This window comes from Cryptomeria japonica, chromosome 8, assembly GCF_030272615.1.
Source record: "Cryptomeria japonica chromosome 8, Sugi_1.0, whole genome shotgun sequence".
Taxonomy (NCBI): Eukaryota; Viridiplantae; Streptophyta; class Pinopsida; order Cupressales; family Cupressaceae; genus Cryptomeria; species Cryptomeria japonica.
The window spans coordinates 481,613,884-481,627,165 of NC_081412.1; the positions used below are offsets into that span (position 1 = coordinate 481,613,884).

Consider the following 13,282-nt stretch of genomic DNA (forward strand, 5'->3'; position numbering starts at 1 on the left):
CTTTGTGATCTTGGAGTACCTCTAAGCTTGTTTCTTCTCCGTAGTCTTGCCAATCCTACTTAGAAAATCTTCCAAGGTGTTGATGTGTTTTTTAGCACAATTGAACACAGAATAAAATACCAAGGTATCTTATCCTCTCTTGAACAAAGTCTCTCAAATGCTATGCTTTGCGATCAAATGAGACAACTCCAAGGTTTCTATTGTTGGGTCTTGACTTGTGGATAAGCTCAATGGTTGATGTGAATGTTGGTAATCCAAGGGAACTTACATTGAATACTTGAATGTTGAACGTTTGGATGTTGCTGGAACTTGGCTTCTAACTACTTGCTTGGAAAATAAAATGGTAAAAGACATAGGGTTGGAGGATTCTAATCTAATCCTAAGAATGTAGGAACAATGGACAATCCTTGGTGAAACTCAACTAAGCCTTGCTTTGACATGCAGAGCAACAACTCCACAAGCTTAGTGCGATCTTCTAAGGAAGGCATAAATGATGTTCAAATCACAATCAACAACAAGGATACCATCAAGGTGATGCATATCGAGGTACGAATAGCAATTGAAATTAAGCTCATTTAAGGATTCCAGTTGACCACACAAGGCAAACTTACGATCAACAAATTGCTAGTTTCACCATTAGTCATTCATAATTCCTTTCATTCAACTAAACAACATGAAAGCAAATGAGAAGTAGAGACCATGCAACTTGTTGAAATAACACATCAAATTCACCATAGCTTCAATGAGATCATATGCTCTTTACAACAAAGCCTAGGTAACAATATTTGCCTTCTCCTAATCTAACCTTTATTTTTAATTGCTAACTATTTTATATTCTTCTACTATTGTTAACTTGCTATTAATCCCCCCTTAACAAATGAGAAAACTAAGCCTTATATAGATAGCTCTTTACAATGAATGGCTCAGATTGATTCACAATCAATGGCCCAGATCACATGATAGAAAACCCTTATTAGGGTTTCTTAGAACAAACTCCTCTAACCAATGAGAAAACTACATTTAGGTTCGATATTGAATATGAACCAATAGAAAATGAGGGTAGGTAGCTCGAAGTTTGTGTCTTCGTGGAATGAATCAAGTGCATTGCATCCGGACATGCTGACGTGGAGCCTCTTGATTGGTTGAGTGATGACTAGGATGCCACCTCAGTTTGCACTTGCAGAATTGATGGATCAACACAAAGTGTTTGAACAATATCTCTTGATACTCAACACTATTCAGTTTTCTCAATATGATGATGATAGTTGATCTTCCCTTATTCTTGGTCTTAATCTTGTCATTTCTCATCAACTCCGTGTAGTGTGAACCTTGCCTTGGCGTTGTCTTCTTGCTGAACCTAAGTCCTTCAACTTTGCAATGTTTTGAATCTTCTTCCATCATTCCTTACAATCACTCCTTGCATTAGACCTGGAAAAGAACATAATTTTAATCAAAACACCAAAAATGAAAACAATATTACACAAAACTTATGCTTTCTAAAATCTTTTCAAATCTGTTCATTAATCTCCAAAGCTGAAACTGATGTTGCTTGACTTGTAATCTGATCCAATTATGCTCAAATCAGAATGCCCTAGCTGGAGAAATTCACCAAAATCAGGTCTGATGGTATACAGAATTTCACCAAATTTTGTCTATGTTGCCTTCAATTTGGACTGGAAATTTTCCAGATTGGACTTAGAATTCTTCTTACCCAAATCGCTTATCTTAAAGGTTTATATTGATCAATGAAATGATCAAAATTCTTTGCATAAGTCGCTGGTCTCCTTTGTCTAAATTGCTGGCCTGAAGGTGAAATTGTCCTTTCAAATTGTCGCCTTGAATGATAAAATTGCTGAAGATAAACTTGCTACTGTTTTGTACCTGCAGATCGAATTTTGCTTGAGTGATGTTTTTAAAAAATGAAATTGAATGCCTTCTTATATAGGTGCTGAAGACATAGAGTCACCACTTTTCATCTCTAATTTCCACGTAGGCCGACTTGTTTTTATTAAATAAAACGTTTTGCTATTCTTTTGGGCACTAACATCATACTTGCCAACTTTGCCTTTCGAACTTGTTTGTTGGGGTTCATTTGCACTTCACAACTTCAGCATTAATTTTGCTCTCATTTTGTACCTTATGATCTTGGCGGCAATTTCGGGTTCATTTGGACTCGATCAAAACACTTTTCAAATCGGTCCTAGACTTTCATTTGGACTTGGTGATCTTGGTGGATTTGATCCTTTGGACTTGATTCTATGGACTTGATTCTTTGGACTACATTCTTTGGACTTGATTCTTTCATGTTTTGCTCGTACTACTTCCAAGTCCAAAACTTTAAATCTTGAAAGACGGTATTTTATCCTTCATTTGGATTAAACTGATTCCATGTTTCGTTTGTACCACTTCCGTTTTGTGAAATCTCCAACTTCAAGGGCGGAAATTTATCTCCATTCATACCAAGTTCGTACCTCATTTCATCCATACCTCTTCCAAGTCTTGAATTCTCCAACTTGAAGGGCGGAAATTTCACCTTCATTCGTACCAAGTTCGAATTGGGATTACAAGGTTCTCATTTGCACAAACATGGACTTGCTAAGCAAACATTCATCGGGATCAATTTTTTGAGCAAACTCATGCCTTTGTCAAATTTTCATCTCAAAACCTTAGTTCATTCCATTTCAAACCATAAGACCTTTTCTTGCAAATTGACAATTTTTTAGCAACATTAACCACCTTCGCAAGGTTGGCAAGACAACCTCAATCCTGACTTGACAAGACATATTCCACCTCCCATAAGCAAGGACTAACAGCTACTAAACTAACCAAGCTAAGACGGCCTAACTAAACACCTAAACTTAAGCAAAAAGTGGGGGTCCCCATTTGCAATGGGGCGATGTGTGAAAATGTCACAATACAAGGTATTATCTATATTAGTCTCTACCACCACCCTCTTCTTCATTCTATTTCTTAGCCATTCAAGAGCAATGCATTGTTCAATATCCCCACTCATTTCATCATTCATTTCCTCATTGTCTTGAAATCCTTGAAGTGTCGATATCATTCCATCATTGACATCCTCATCTAGAAAAGCCATGTCTACATCCTTCAAAATTTCCTCAATTGGTATTGTTGCTTGCTCCACTGAATGATCATCAAGTGGAATTTCCACACCTCAAGAAGGATTTCCCTCATGGTCTTGTTGTTGAATTGATTCCAAGGATTCATTCACCCCTTGACTTTTTGGAATGCTTAGGTGAACCTCTACCTCCTTTTGTGACTCATTTTGCGCGATTAATGTTGCATTTCTACCCGAAGACAAGGCCTTGTTGGACAAAAGAAGTGCTAGCCGATGAGTGAGTTGTTCTTGACTTTTGTTTCTTTTGTGACGGCTCCTCACTTGAAACTTCCTTTCTCTTAGTCTATCTCTTTCTCTCTCAATATTGATTTCATGTTGTTCTTCATTCGTCTCATCCTCAAAAGAGTGTGATTCCAAATCACCCATCAAGTCATACGTTAGAGGGATATTCATTTCCTTCAACCTATTAACTTGGTGATCCATCCATCATTGTGTATGTACCATGATTGGTTTTATCAATAAGTTCAAATCAGCTATCTCTAACTCGGACCAATTAGGAGCTGGAAGAGGCTTACTCTTTTCTTCTTCAAAATGTAGTTGAAAACAATTTCCATCATCCTCAACCTGATCCGAAATGAGGAATAGTCAACACATTCTAATCATTCGTACCGAAAGCCTCGAACACATCCTCTTCCTAATTTCAAAATCATCCATAGCATTTGCCCAATAGTCTTCTAGATGTACCTTGTGTCCATACTTCCAAATGTCGTTCTAATCTTGTGATGAGGATCAAAATTTGATCTTGGTGCATAGGTCACAAGGGAATAGAATTGCAACTCTTCCTCGGATCCTTCGGCTGCCTTAGATGATGGACATGTCTCAATTGAGATCCCAAAGGTGAGTGGAAAAGGCATCCCAACTTTGCGCTTGTTCTTTTGAATTTTATCATATGTACTGAGTTGAATTGTAACTTCCAACAATATCATCTTGTTGGTTGGGTACCTTGGAAGACGATAAGGAGAAGATCAAAATCCTTGAACTCGGATGTAAGTGAACTTGGGAAACTGAATGAACCACGAGCCAAACTTCTTCACTAAGTCCTTAACCTCTTGTGAGTGTCTCCTTGTAAAGTTTGGACAATGTACATGGAGAAGGCATCATTCACTCACCTAAAATGGGTGGCATTGTGAAGATGCAATTGGGGATAACTTTCATACACCTTGACTTGTCGTTCTCCATTCCCCACTAGTCCTCTCCATGTCAATCCTCTATATTTATAGGTTCTTGCCAGCATGTCGACTATGTAAGAGCTCATATAGAATGATTTAATTCACTACAAGTTCCTCAGATTCTCATCTAGGTTATTATTGATTGTCTTGCCCTAGTTGATCATCTTCACCATGGTTGCTATCTCAACAATAAAGCAAAACATCCAAGGCTCAAAGGTAGAAGCTTGAGGGGAACCCATCACTCGGTTCAACAAGGTGACAAGATCACCATACTCCTTGAAATCAGACCTAACAAGCCTCTTTGGTTACTTGGTATAATGCTTCCTTGGCTTCAATATCCATGTGTTGTTGATGATCTCCGCACAAGACTCAAGTCCATTGTTGTATATCTTCAAATCCTCCTCCTTAGTCTTGTAAATCATGAAATTGTACCTTGGAATATGGAAAGCCTCCGCAATAGAATCCTCTATCAAATCAGCTAGCACTCTATCTTCGAGACCTATTACTTGTCTTTCTTTGGGATCATAGTGTCTTGCAGACTCCACCATCAACTTGGCACATTGTATTGCAGGGGGGAAGCCGCCAGCTTGCACAATTCCATTACTCACCATCCTTTTGACTAGCTTAGACGGATTGTAGCCATGCATTCGTTCTTTGAACTCCTCCAAGTCCATGTGTCCAAGGTTGGTGTCCCCAACCTTCTTCCACTTCGAGACAATCTTTGATTTTGGAAGCACTCCCTTGTACTCATACCTCATTTGTGTTTGCCTTGAGACTCCTCAAGCTCTAGCACCCGACATCTACCTCCTTTCCTCTCAAAACTCAAGTTTACTTGGTGATGACAATGTAGGTAGAAATCTGATCAAAATGTGGACAAAATTTGCCCCAAAAGGAGATGTCCTGATTCTGCCTTTGACTGGAACCTAACCTCTAACCAGGTCTGCTTATAATTTTCTGTGTAAGGTGAAGAAGCTGAGAAAATTCGCACCAAATCAGGCTAATTCGCTCCTCCTACATGGAAATTTGACCCTAAAAAGGTTTGATTTGTAATGTGAATTAGGTCTACCCAAATTTGCACCAAAGACTGTTGATATTGCATCAAATCAGGTCTGAAAAAATGGTGTAAACATCTCTAAATCGCACTAAATCAAGCTTGATAATTCCCTTCTATGTTCAACCAGAATTTTGCCTTGAATATGGAAGAAAGATGCTCCAAAAAACTTGATAAAATTCAAACAAATGAGGTCTGGTGGTAATTCACTCTGCTTCTTGATCAGCTATGGATTGAATTGCAAATTGATGTTCTTGGAATGAAATTTGACCTCTTACTTATAGTTCTCTCACCCTTGAATTAATTCTCCAAATGACCTAGCCAGCCTAGCATTATATGTTTGATTTTTTGAAATTTGAATTGCCTTAATTAGGCCGACTTGGAGAGTTGTTTATTTTTTATCTTTAAAGATTTTAATCTTTCTTTAAGGCCGACCTTAACCTAACTGCCCCTAGCAACATTTAGATGGGTTCAAGGATAATGAAGAGCGGTAGAACATGCCTCCCAAGGACAAGTGGGCACTAATGTATGTGCTCCACGAAATATAGAGCACTAAAACGTGGTAGTGTTGGAATATAGGGCGGTAAAACATGGTATGCAAGGATTTGAGAGTGCTAAATCTTATAATGCAAGGATAAGTGGGCACTAAAACAAGATGAGCCCATATTCATGAGTGCTAAAATGAGTGTTCCATGGATACATGAATGCTAGGATTGGTAAGTCAAGGAATTTCCAAAGTGATAATCACTAAGTGATGAGCACTAGAAATGCTTTTGTAGAGAATTTCTAAAGTGATGAGCACTAGAACTGCTTTTGTCGATAATTTCTAAAGTGATGGGTGCTAGGATTGCAAGGACAAGGACAAAACATTTGGTGAAGAATTTCCAAGTGAAACTTGTGGATTTTGCTAAGGAAAAAATCTTCTTTAATTTTACAAATCCACAATAATAGTTAACCTTTGGATTTTGATTTGAAATTCCACCTCACACAAATATTGTACTTGAATTTTACAACTTTATCTAAGAATTTTACAAAAAAAATATATTTTCCCTCCTGTCAAGGTCGGAAAATCTGATCTTGACAAGGAATTTTCCTTGTCCAGCTATTGAATTTCACAATTTTACCCTTAGCACTTCAAAAACCCTAAATCCTTGGCAATTTGATCCTAACAACAACTTTGCAACATTTTTACAATTTTTAGCAAACTTGACGACATTTTAGCAATTTTGACAACATGACAAGATTGACATTTCGCCCTTAACTTACAACCCCATAACTCACTAACAAGTCTCAGACAAAGATTTCGAAACTTAGTGACATTTCTAAGGGCAAACTTGCAATCAAGACCCAAAATTATGTAATGTGCCCACTTTGGAATAGAATTTAATAATAAATAATATAATAAAATTAAAATTAAAAAATATAACTAAATATAATTAAAATTTAATTAAGTTAATGAAGGGTCAAAAGACATGGAAGGAAAAGTTGTGACTTCCTCAAACATGAGATATAAAAGGGAGAAGAGAACCTCATTTGAGGGAGGATAATTTGGAAATAAGAAGTGCAGATCTGATTTAAATAGGAGAGGCAGACCTGATTGTGAAAGGTTGTGTCCCTTTCAAAGGACAGGAATAATGAAGGGTTGCAACTCTTTCAAATGGTGCTAATGGTGAAAGGGTGTGTCTCTTGCCAAAGGGCATACATGATGAAGAGGTGTGACCCCTCCCTCACATTGAGAGATATAAAGGAAGGGTATGAATACAATTCATATCCCATAGCAGATAAAACAGCAGCAGAACTTCTCATATTCACAGCAGTTAGCGATTACCATAAGCAGATTGCAAGATCTCAAAAAGGAGAAATATCTAAGAAGATCAAACGGAATAAAGAAAGAAAAAAGGAAAGACTTCAGGCGGTAACCTAGTCACAAAAACCTGATAAGAATTTCCATTGCTGCAATCATATCTATAATAAACTTATGCACATTGGCAAATGTAATATATCACTGCTTTCATAAGTTTCTGCACTGTTGAATATTAGCAAATTCTGAGGAATTGTCATGTCCCCATCATTTTGATGCAATTCCCACATTGCATTTGTTGAATAAAGACACTTAAAAATTTCTAAGTGTCAAAAGTTAATAAGGGAAAAAGTAACTTTTATAAAGTTACTTTATAAGCCTAAGTTTCTTTTTTTAATAAAGGCTTATGTTTTAATAAAGTGGCCCCTTTAATGTCAATGCCACCCCTTTGCTCAAATCACTTAAATGACATGGCATGGTGGGACCCTTGTCTTACTTTAAAAGCCTTTAAGCCTTTCAGCTACGTAAACCCAAAAGATGCCAAGGAAGATGCTTTTTTAGTTGGATTTTCCATTTAGGGTTACACCACTCCTTGGAAAAAGTTATTAGACTTTTTGGAGGAGGGAATTGGCATTATGTTATTATTTTATTTTCTGATTTTCTCAGCTCTGCATTAGCAGCAGAAATTGCAGGTGTTTGGAGGACGTAAACCCTCAGATCTGCATTGGTAGTGGAGGTGTACCCACTAATTTGCCCACGTGGGACAAGGATGTGCCTTGTCTAGACCCAATGGGGGTCAATTTAGCAACAAAACCAGCCCAGCAATCACCATTAGGTATGATATATCAATTCTGAGCAGTTTGTCTTGAAATTGCAGCAAGTGTGGGTTTCATAATTGCAGTCGTACCATTCCAGGCAGTGTCGTACCATTCTAGAAGGTTGTGCATCAATTTAAAATTAAATGGAGGGTTCTAACTCCATTTCTTGTGCTTGATCTCATTGTTGGGATTAGAAAGGGTAGTGTGGAAGAAATCACAATCAACTGACTAGATTTGTGATTAGGGTGAGCAAAACAGTGGGAAAAGAAGGTCAAAATTGTATAATTTTGCCTGGCAAAGGTTGGATTTCCAGCTGGTAATTGGGTTCTTGCCCAATTTGTCATTGGTAATTCATCTTATGGCAGAATAAGTAGATTGGATCCACTGATCTGCTCCTATACCATCCTTCTCAGCTTGTATCCATTTTCTGGATAGCAAACCAGCCTCAAACCCTAGCATTGGATCCTTGGTATGTTTTCTGCTTGTACATGTGAATGTTATTTCACTTCTAGATGATTGTAATCTGCTGTCATATAAAATATCAGAAGTTGATCTCTTGATTATAGTTCATTTTTATGTTGTTTTTTGTCATATGTTGCAAACCCCATCACCAAAAAACAACACAAAAGAAACAAACTCTTCTACATCTTCTGTCTAGTCTCTAAGAACACCAAAAAGGCTCCAAAATATAGTTTATTAAATTTAAATTTAAACAGGGCAGCAAAAGACCTATTTAGGGATCTTTTAGGAATCCTTGTTGATAATATATTGAATTCATATATGTAGAATAGTACTGTGAATCTGTTCTAGAAAGTTTCTGAGTATGATTGAAGGAGACGAATTATAGTGAGGATAATGGTGCTGAGGTTATCTTGTAGGCACGCCACCTCATGGCTTAAGACCAGGGAGTCCCATGAGGCCAAGGGGGTACAAAGGTGCTGCCCTTGGGTCTATGAAGAATAGACTTGCTGAGCACCTCACTGTAACAGCCCTCATACCTTCTATCATGCTGAATGAATATGTAAACCATGGGTTATAGGATGACAAGTGGAGGAAAACAGTGATAGGATGCCTCACTAGGTAGGCCACCTTGTTGATGCCATGGGCCACATGAGGTCAAGGGGGTTAAGCCGCCCTTGAGCCTAGGATAGAGGATTTCTTGGGCACCACACTTGGTCATCCTATCCTATTCCTATTCTATGATTATGTTCTTTTAAAATGAATTCATGCTTTACTCAAATAAGTTCTTAGGATTTGTTATAATCATGTAATTTATAATTTTATATATCCTAACTTGTCTACAAGGCTTCGTTCAAAATACCAGGTATCTCTAAATCATAGAAACGGGACTCGAACTCGGCAAGGCTGTCTCGACTCGGGACTCGGACTCGGCAAAAAAAACTCGGCTCAAACTTGGCTGGACTCAGCAAAGTGAAAAACTCAAGAAATTTAGAGATTTTTAAAGATTTAAAACTTGTTTAATGCACCCTTTATTAAATACACCTTAAAGACACAATAACATCATCAAATAGAAGCTAATTTGATTACATACACAAGTATACATCAATCACATAAACATAAACGCAAATTGTCGCTAAAGGAAATAACAAACATAGATATATAAATATTGTCAAATGTATACAATATTACAAAACTCATGGAATAAAAAATACATGTCATCATATGATCAAATGAGACCCAAACTATTCCTTTCCAACTCTTGATGCACCAAATGACAGTATATGTTGTTATATGGAGCCTAATCAGACTCGGAGGTTAAAATTTCCCCACTTTTATCAATGCAGTTCACCCCCTAATTTTACGATGGGAGTTTGGGGGCAGCGCCCCCAAGTTGGGGTCAAGGGGCAACGGGCCCCTGGCACGCTCCCTAGGCCTCGTGAGGCCAAAAGACTTATTATTTTATAAAGGCGTCGGGTGTTATTTTTCTATTGTTTCTCCTCACAACTCACCTTTCTCCTCCTATTGTGCCAAATGAATGAAATGAAGTTCACTTTTAGGCTCAAAGCATAATATAAACCAAAAAAAATCAATTCGAAACATATTAGAAGTGTTTTTTTTAGCTTAAAGTTACATGCTGCTGGTTGAGTTTGCAAGTCGGGACTTGCCAAACTTGGCCAAAATCGTCGAGTCCAAGTTTGGGCGATTTTGGGCCCCACTCAGCCGAGTCCAAGTCCAAGCCCCCTGGACTCGCCCAGCCTGACTCGACTCGGAAATCGCCCAAACTCGGCGATTTCTAGCAATTCTCGTTTGTTCTAAATCTCATTCTACTCTATTTAGGGCATAAATTAGGTATCCATTTGTTGAGGACATTACATTGTTATATGGAATCATGGAAATTGGAGTTTGATGTTAATACTTATAAATTTAGATGTTATTGTAACTTTTTGCTTTCTAAGTGATTATTAATAATATTGTAGGATCTAAGCTAGAATTACATTGATAATTTGTATAAAGTTAAAAATAAATTACCTTCTTAGACTTAAGCCAAAATTGTTATTCTAGGGCTTAATTAGAGAGATTCCAAGAGGGGACACTACAAATTACTGCTAGACTGACTAAACCCTAAGAAATGACTCAAATAAAAAGCAAAAGAGAGGGTCCCCATTTGCAATGGGGCGATGTGTGAAAAGGTCACAACAATAACACCGCTCTTAGGAGCTAGCCAACCAGCCCACTCAAATTGGGTTTATTACAGATTTATTCTACCATCTTGGCATTGACATAATTCCATTTTGCTTCTACCAGTTTGGCTTGATCAAAAGACACATTTCACTATCAACCATGGTGGCTTATTTGATTCTATTAATTTGAATTTATTGTAAATTGATCAGCTAGCTGCCAATATCTTTCCGTTTTAATTCCACTGGCCTCATTCTAGTCTCCTTATGCTCTCACCTTGCCCACATTGGGAACTTGGTGTTTAAAAAAAGCTTGGATTTGAGTGATCACAAAGATTTCTTTGTGGATTTGAACTAACACTCTACAGGAGCTACTACATGTTAAGCATTAAGCATTCCAAATGTGGGAAGATCCTGGAGATAGTTGCTTTGTTGTTTCGTTCTTTATACAGATCTGGTCAGTTAAAGTTCAGTATTAAGAGTTTCTCTTAATCTCTATGTCCTGTCACAGACACGTCTAAAACTAATTTTAATTTAGGTCCTATATACTTTAGGTTAGTCTTAGCTTGTACATCTCCTGGTAACTCTCTGTTACAGCTTCACTAAATCTGTTTTACTTTTTGTGAACTTTTATACTATAAAAAAATTGATAAGACCTCTTTTGTTATTGAAAAAACATCGTTTTGTAGTTACTTAAACAAGGCATGATTCATAACTTTACAGTATTTCAGGAAACAAAATACATCATGGTTATAGAAATATAGAAATAAAGAAAGCTACCTGTAGCAAGAAGGAGCAATGACATCAGTTAATTCATCTGCTGGAAGACAGAAATATGGAACCTGTCACAAAGGTACAATAAATGGAGGAGAAAATGACAGCTGCAGCCAAAAATGTGAAGTATACAGTTGACATAGAGAATTTTGACGGTCATTCCAAACTTCAGACAGTCTACACTATTTTGATGGACATCAAAGCTCGCTCACCTCTTCTATATGACCATCTAAATGCTTCAAATGAACCTACAGAAAATTAGACATCGATGTTAGTTTGCAGTCAATAAACCAAACTCTAGGAAGTATCAAGCAGTCTGCTCTCTCAGACAAGGAAAGAACATAAACAATAAATGAATAGCAAAAAAGTATAGTAACAAATGAACACAATGGATAAAATGACAAAATAGAAATTAAAAGTAAACAAGGAGACATGAAACTAAAGGATATAAATAGAAGGTGAATGGATGAAACACATATTCATAAATGGCAAGTAAAGCAAAGCAGACAAAAAAAAGGCAACAAAATTCTTTTGGGAAGCACAAGGAGGCAAATTATTTCTACTTGCAATAGGAATAACATAGTTCAAAAAATCGCTGGTTACTCACAAGTTCGTCTAAATTACAAGTAATTTACTCGCCTGTGGGTCAAGATGAGTTCAACCTGCAAAATCATGCTGAGTGCTCAGTGATTCTGCATGTTGGACTCACCCAACATAGGATGGATACAGGATCTACAAAAACAATGAAATTTGAGCAAGCAAAGCTAAAAATTTGTCCTTTTAAAACCCCATTCAACCTCCCAATTTCCTCATATGGCTTTTGTAACCTCCTTTGAGCAATTCAATGCAATTGAAGTGAATTCTGCAGTTTTCAAAATTCCAGGTTTCTTTTTTTGTTAATGTTTTTTTCAAACATTTTCACCATTCATTTTCATTTCTAAATTCTTTATTTGCATGTTTAGACTTGTTTCCAATGCATCCAAATCAGTATTTAAGCATTTAAACACAATTTTTTTAATTAGTGTAGGATTTGTCATTTTATGGTATTAAAAACATTGTTTTCTTCGATGTTTTGTGCTTTTGTTCATGTTTCAAATGCATTTCAATTAAAATTCTATGATGATCTCTCATGATCTACACTGTTGTGCATTCTTTTTGTTACCACGCATGCTTTTTCTGAAAATGTGCGTGCAAATACAAAGGAATAAAAAGCAAGCTAATTAATCAAGCAAACACAAGACATCATACACCTCAAGATTAGAATGATAAAATCAAAACAAGCATAAGATGATAACACAAATGCAAACCAAAATGCCTGCTTTGATTTGATTATTCATCGATTTTATGTGCGCTCAATGACGTCTTCGGATGCTAGATTGTGCTCCATGATTAATTGATGCAAATGATGATGGATGATGAATGATAAAAATGAAGTATGGGTTGAGTAATGATTTTGGCATTATGATGATACGATGTATGAAAGTGGATCATTTTGGCATTATGATGATATGATTATATGAAAATGGAGGGTTTGATTGAAAATGAGGGGGGATTAAATAGGAGGGAGGAGAGGAAAGGATTGGGAAAATGCAATACTTGTCCTGGCAATCCCGAGAATGACAAGTGGAACAAGATTCCACACTTGTCCTCAAAGAGGACAAGTAGCTCAAGAGGGAAAGACAAGTGTCCAAAAGAGGGACACGTGTCTTGGGGAGGAATGACATGTGTCCATGTCTCTTTTGGGAGGAAGCCACCCAAAATAGGCTTTAATTTCCTAAAATTAAGGAAATTAGGGAATATGTGTGTGCACACACATGTGAGGGGAGGTTAGGATAAGGTTAGTTTGGAGAGATAGGGTTGGTTAGAACCCAAGTTTTAGATTGGTTAGGTT

General features: G+C 37.0%; 1 protein-coding gene across 1 annotated transcript in view; it reads right to left on the minus strand.

Moving 5' to 3' along the window:
* The window catches only part of LOC131077293 (7-hydroxymethyl chlorophyll a reductase, chloroplastic), an 81,117-nt gene that overhangs the window by 29,573 nt on the left and 38,262 nt on the right, over positions 1 to 13,282 (minus strand). Inside the window, exons 11-12 of the mRNA XM_059210448.1 lie at positions 11,604 to 11,639; positions 11,398 to 11,459 (exon numbers count right to left, since the gene is read on the minus strand). Coding sequence (XP_059066431.1) covers positions 11,398 to 11,459; positions 11,604 to 11,639 — 98 coding nt within the window. The remainder of the gene's footprint in view (positions 1 to 11,397; positions 11,460 to 11,603; positions 11,640 to 13,282) is intronic.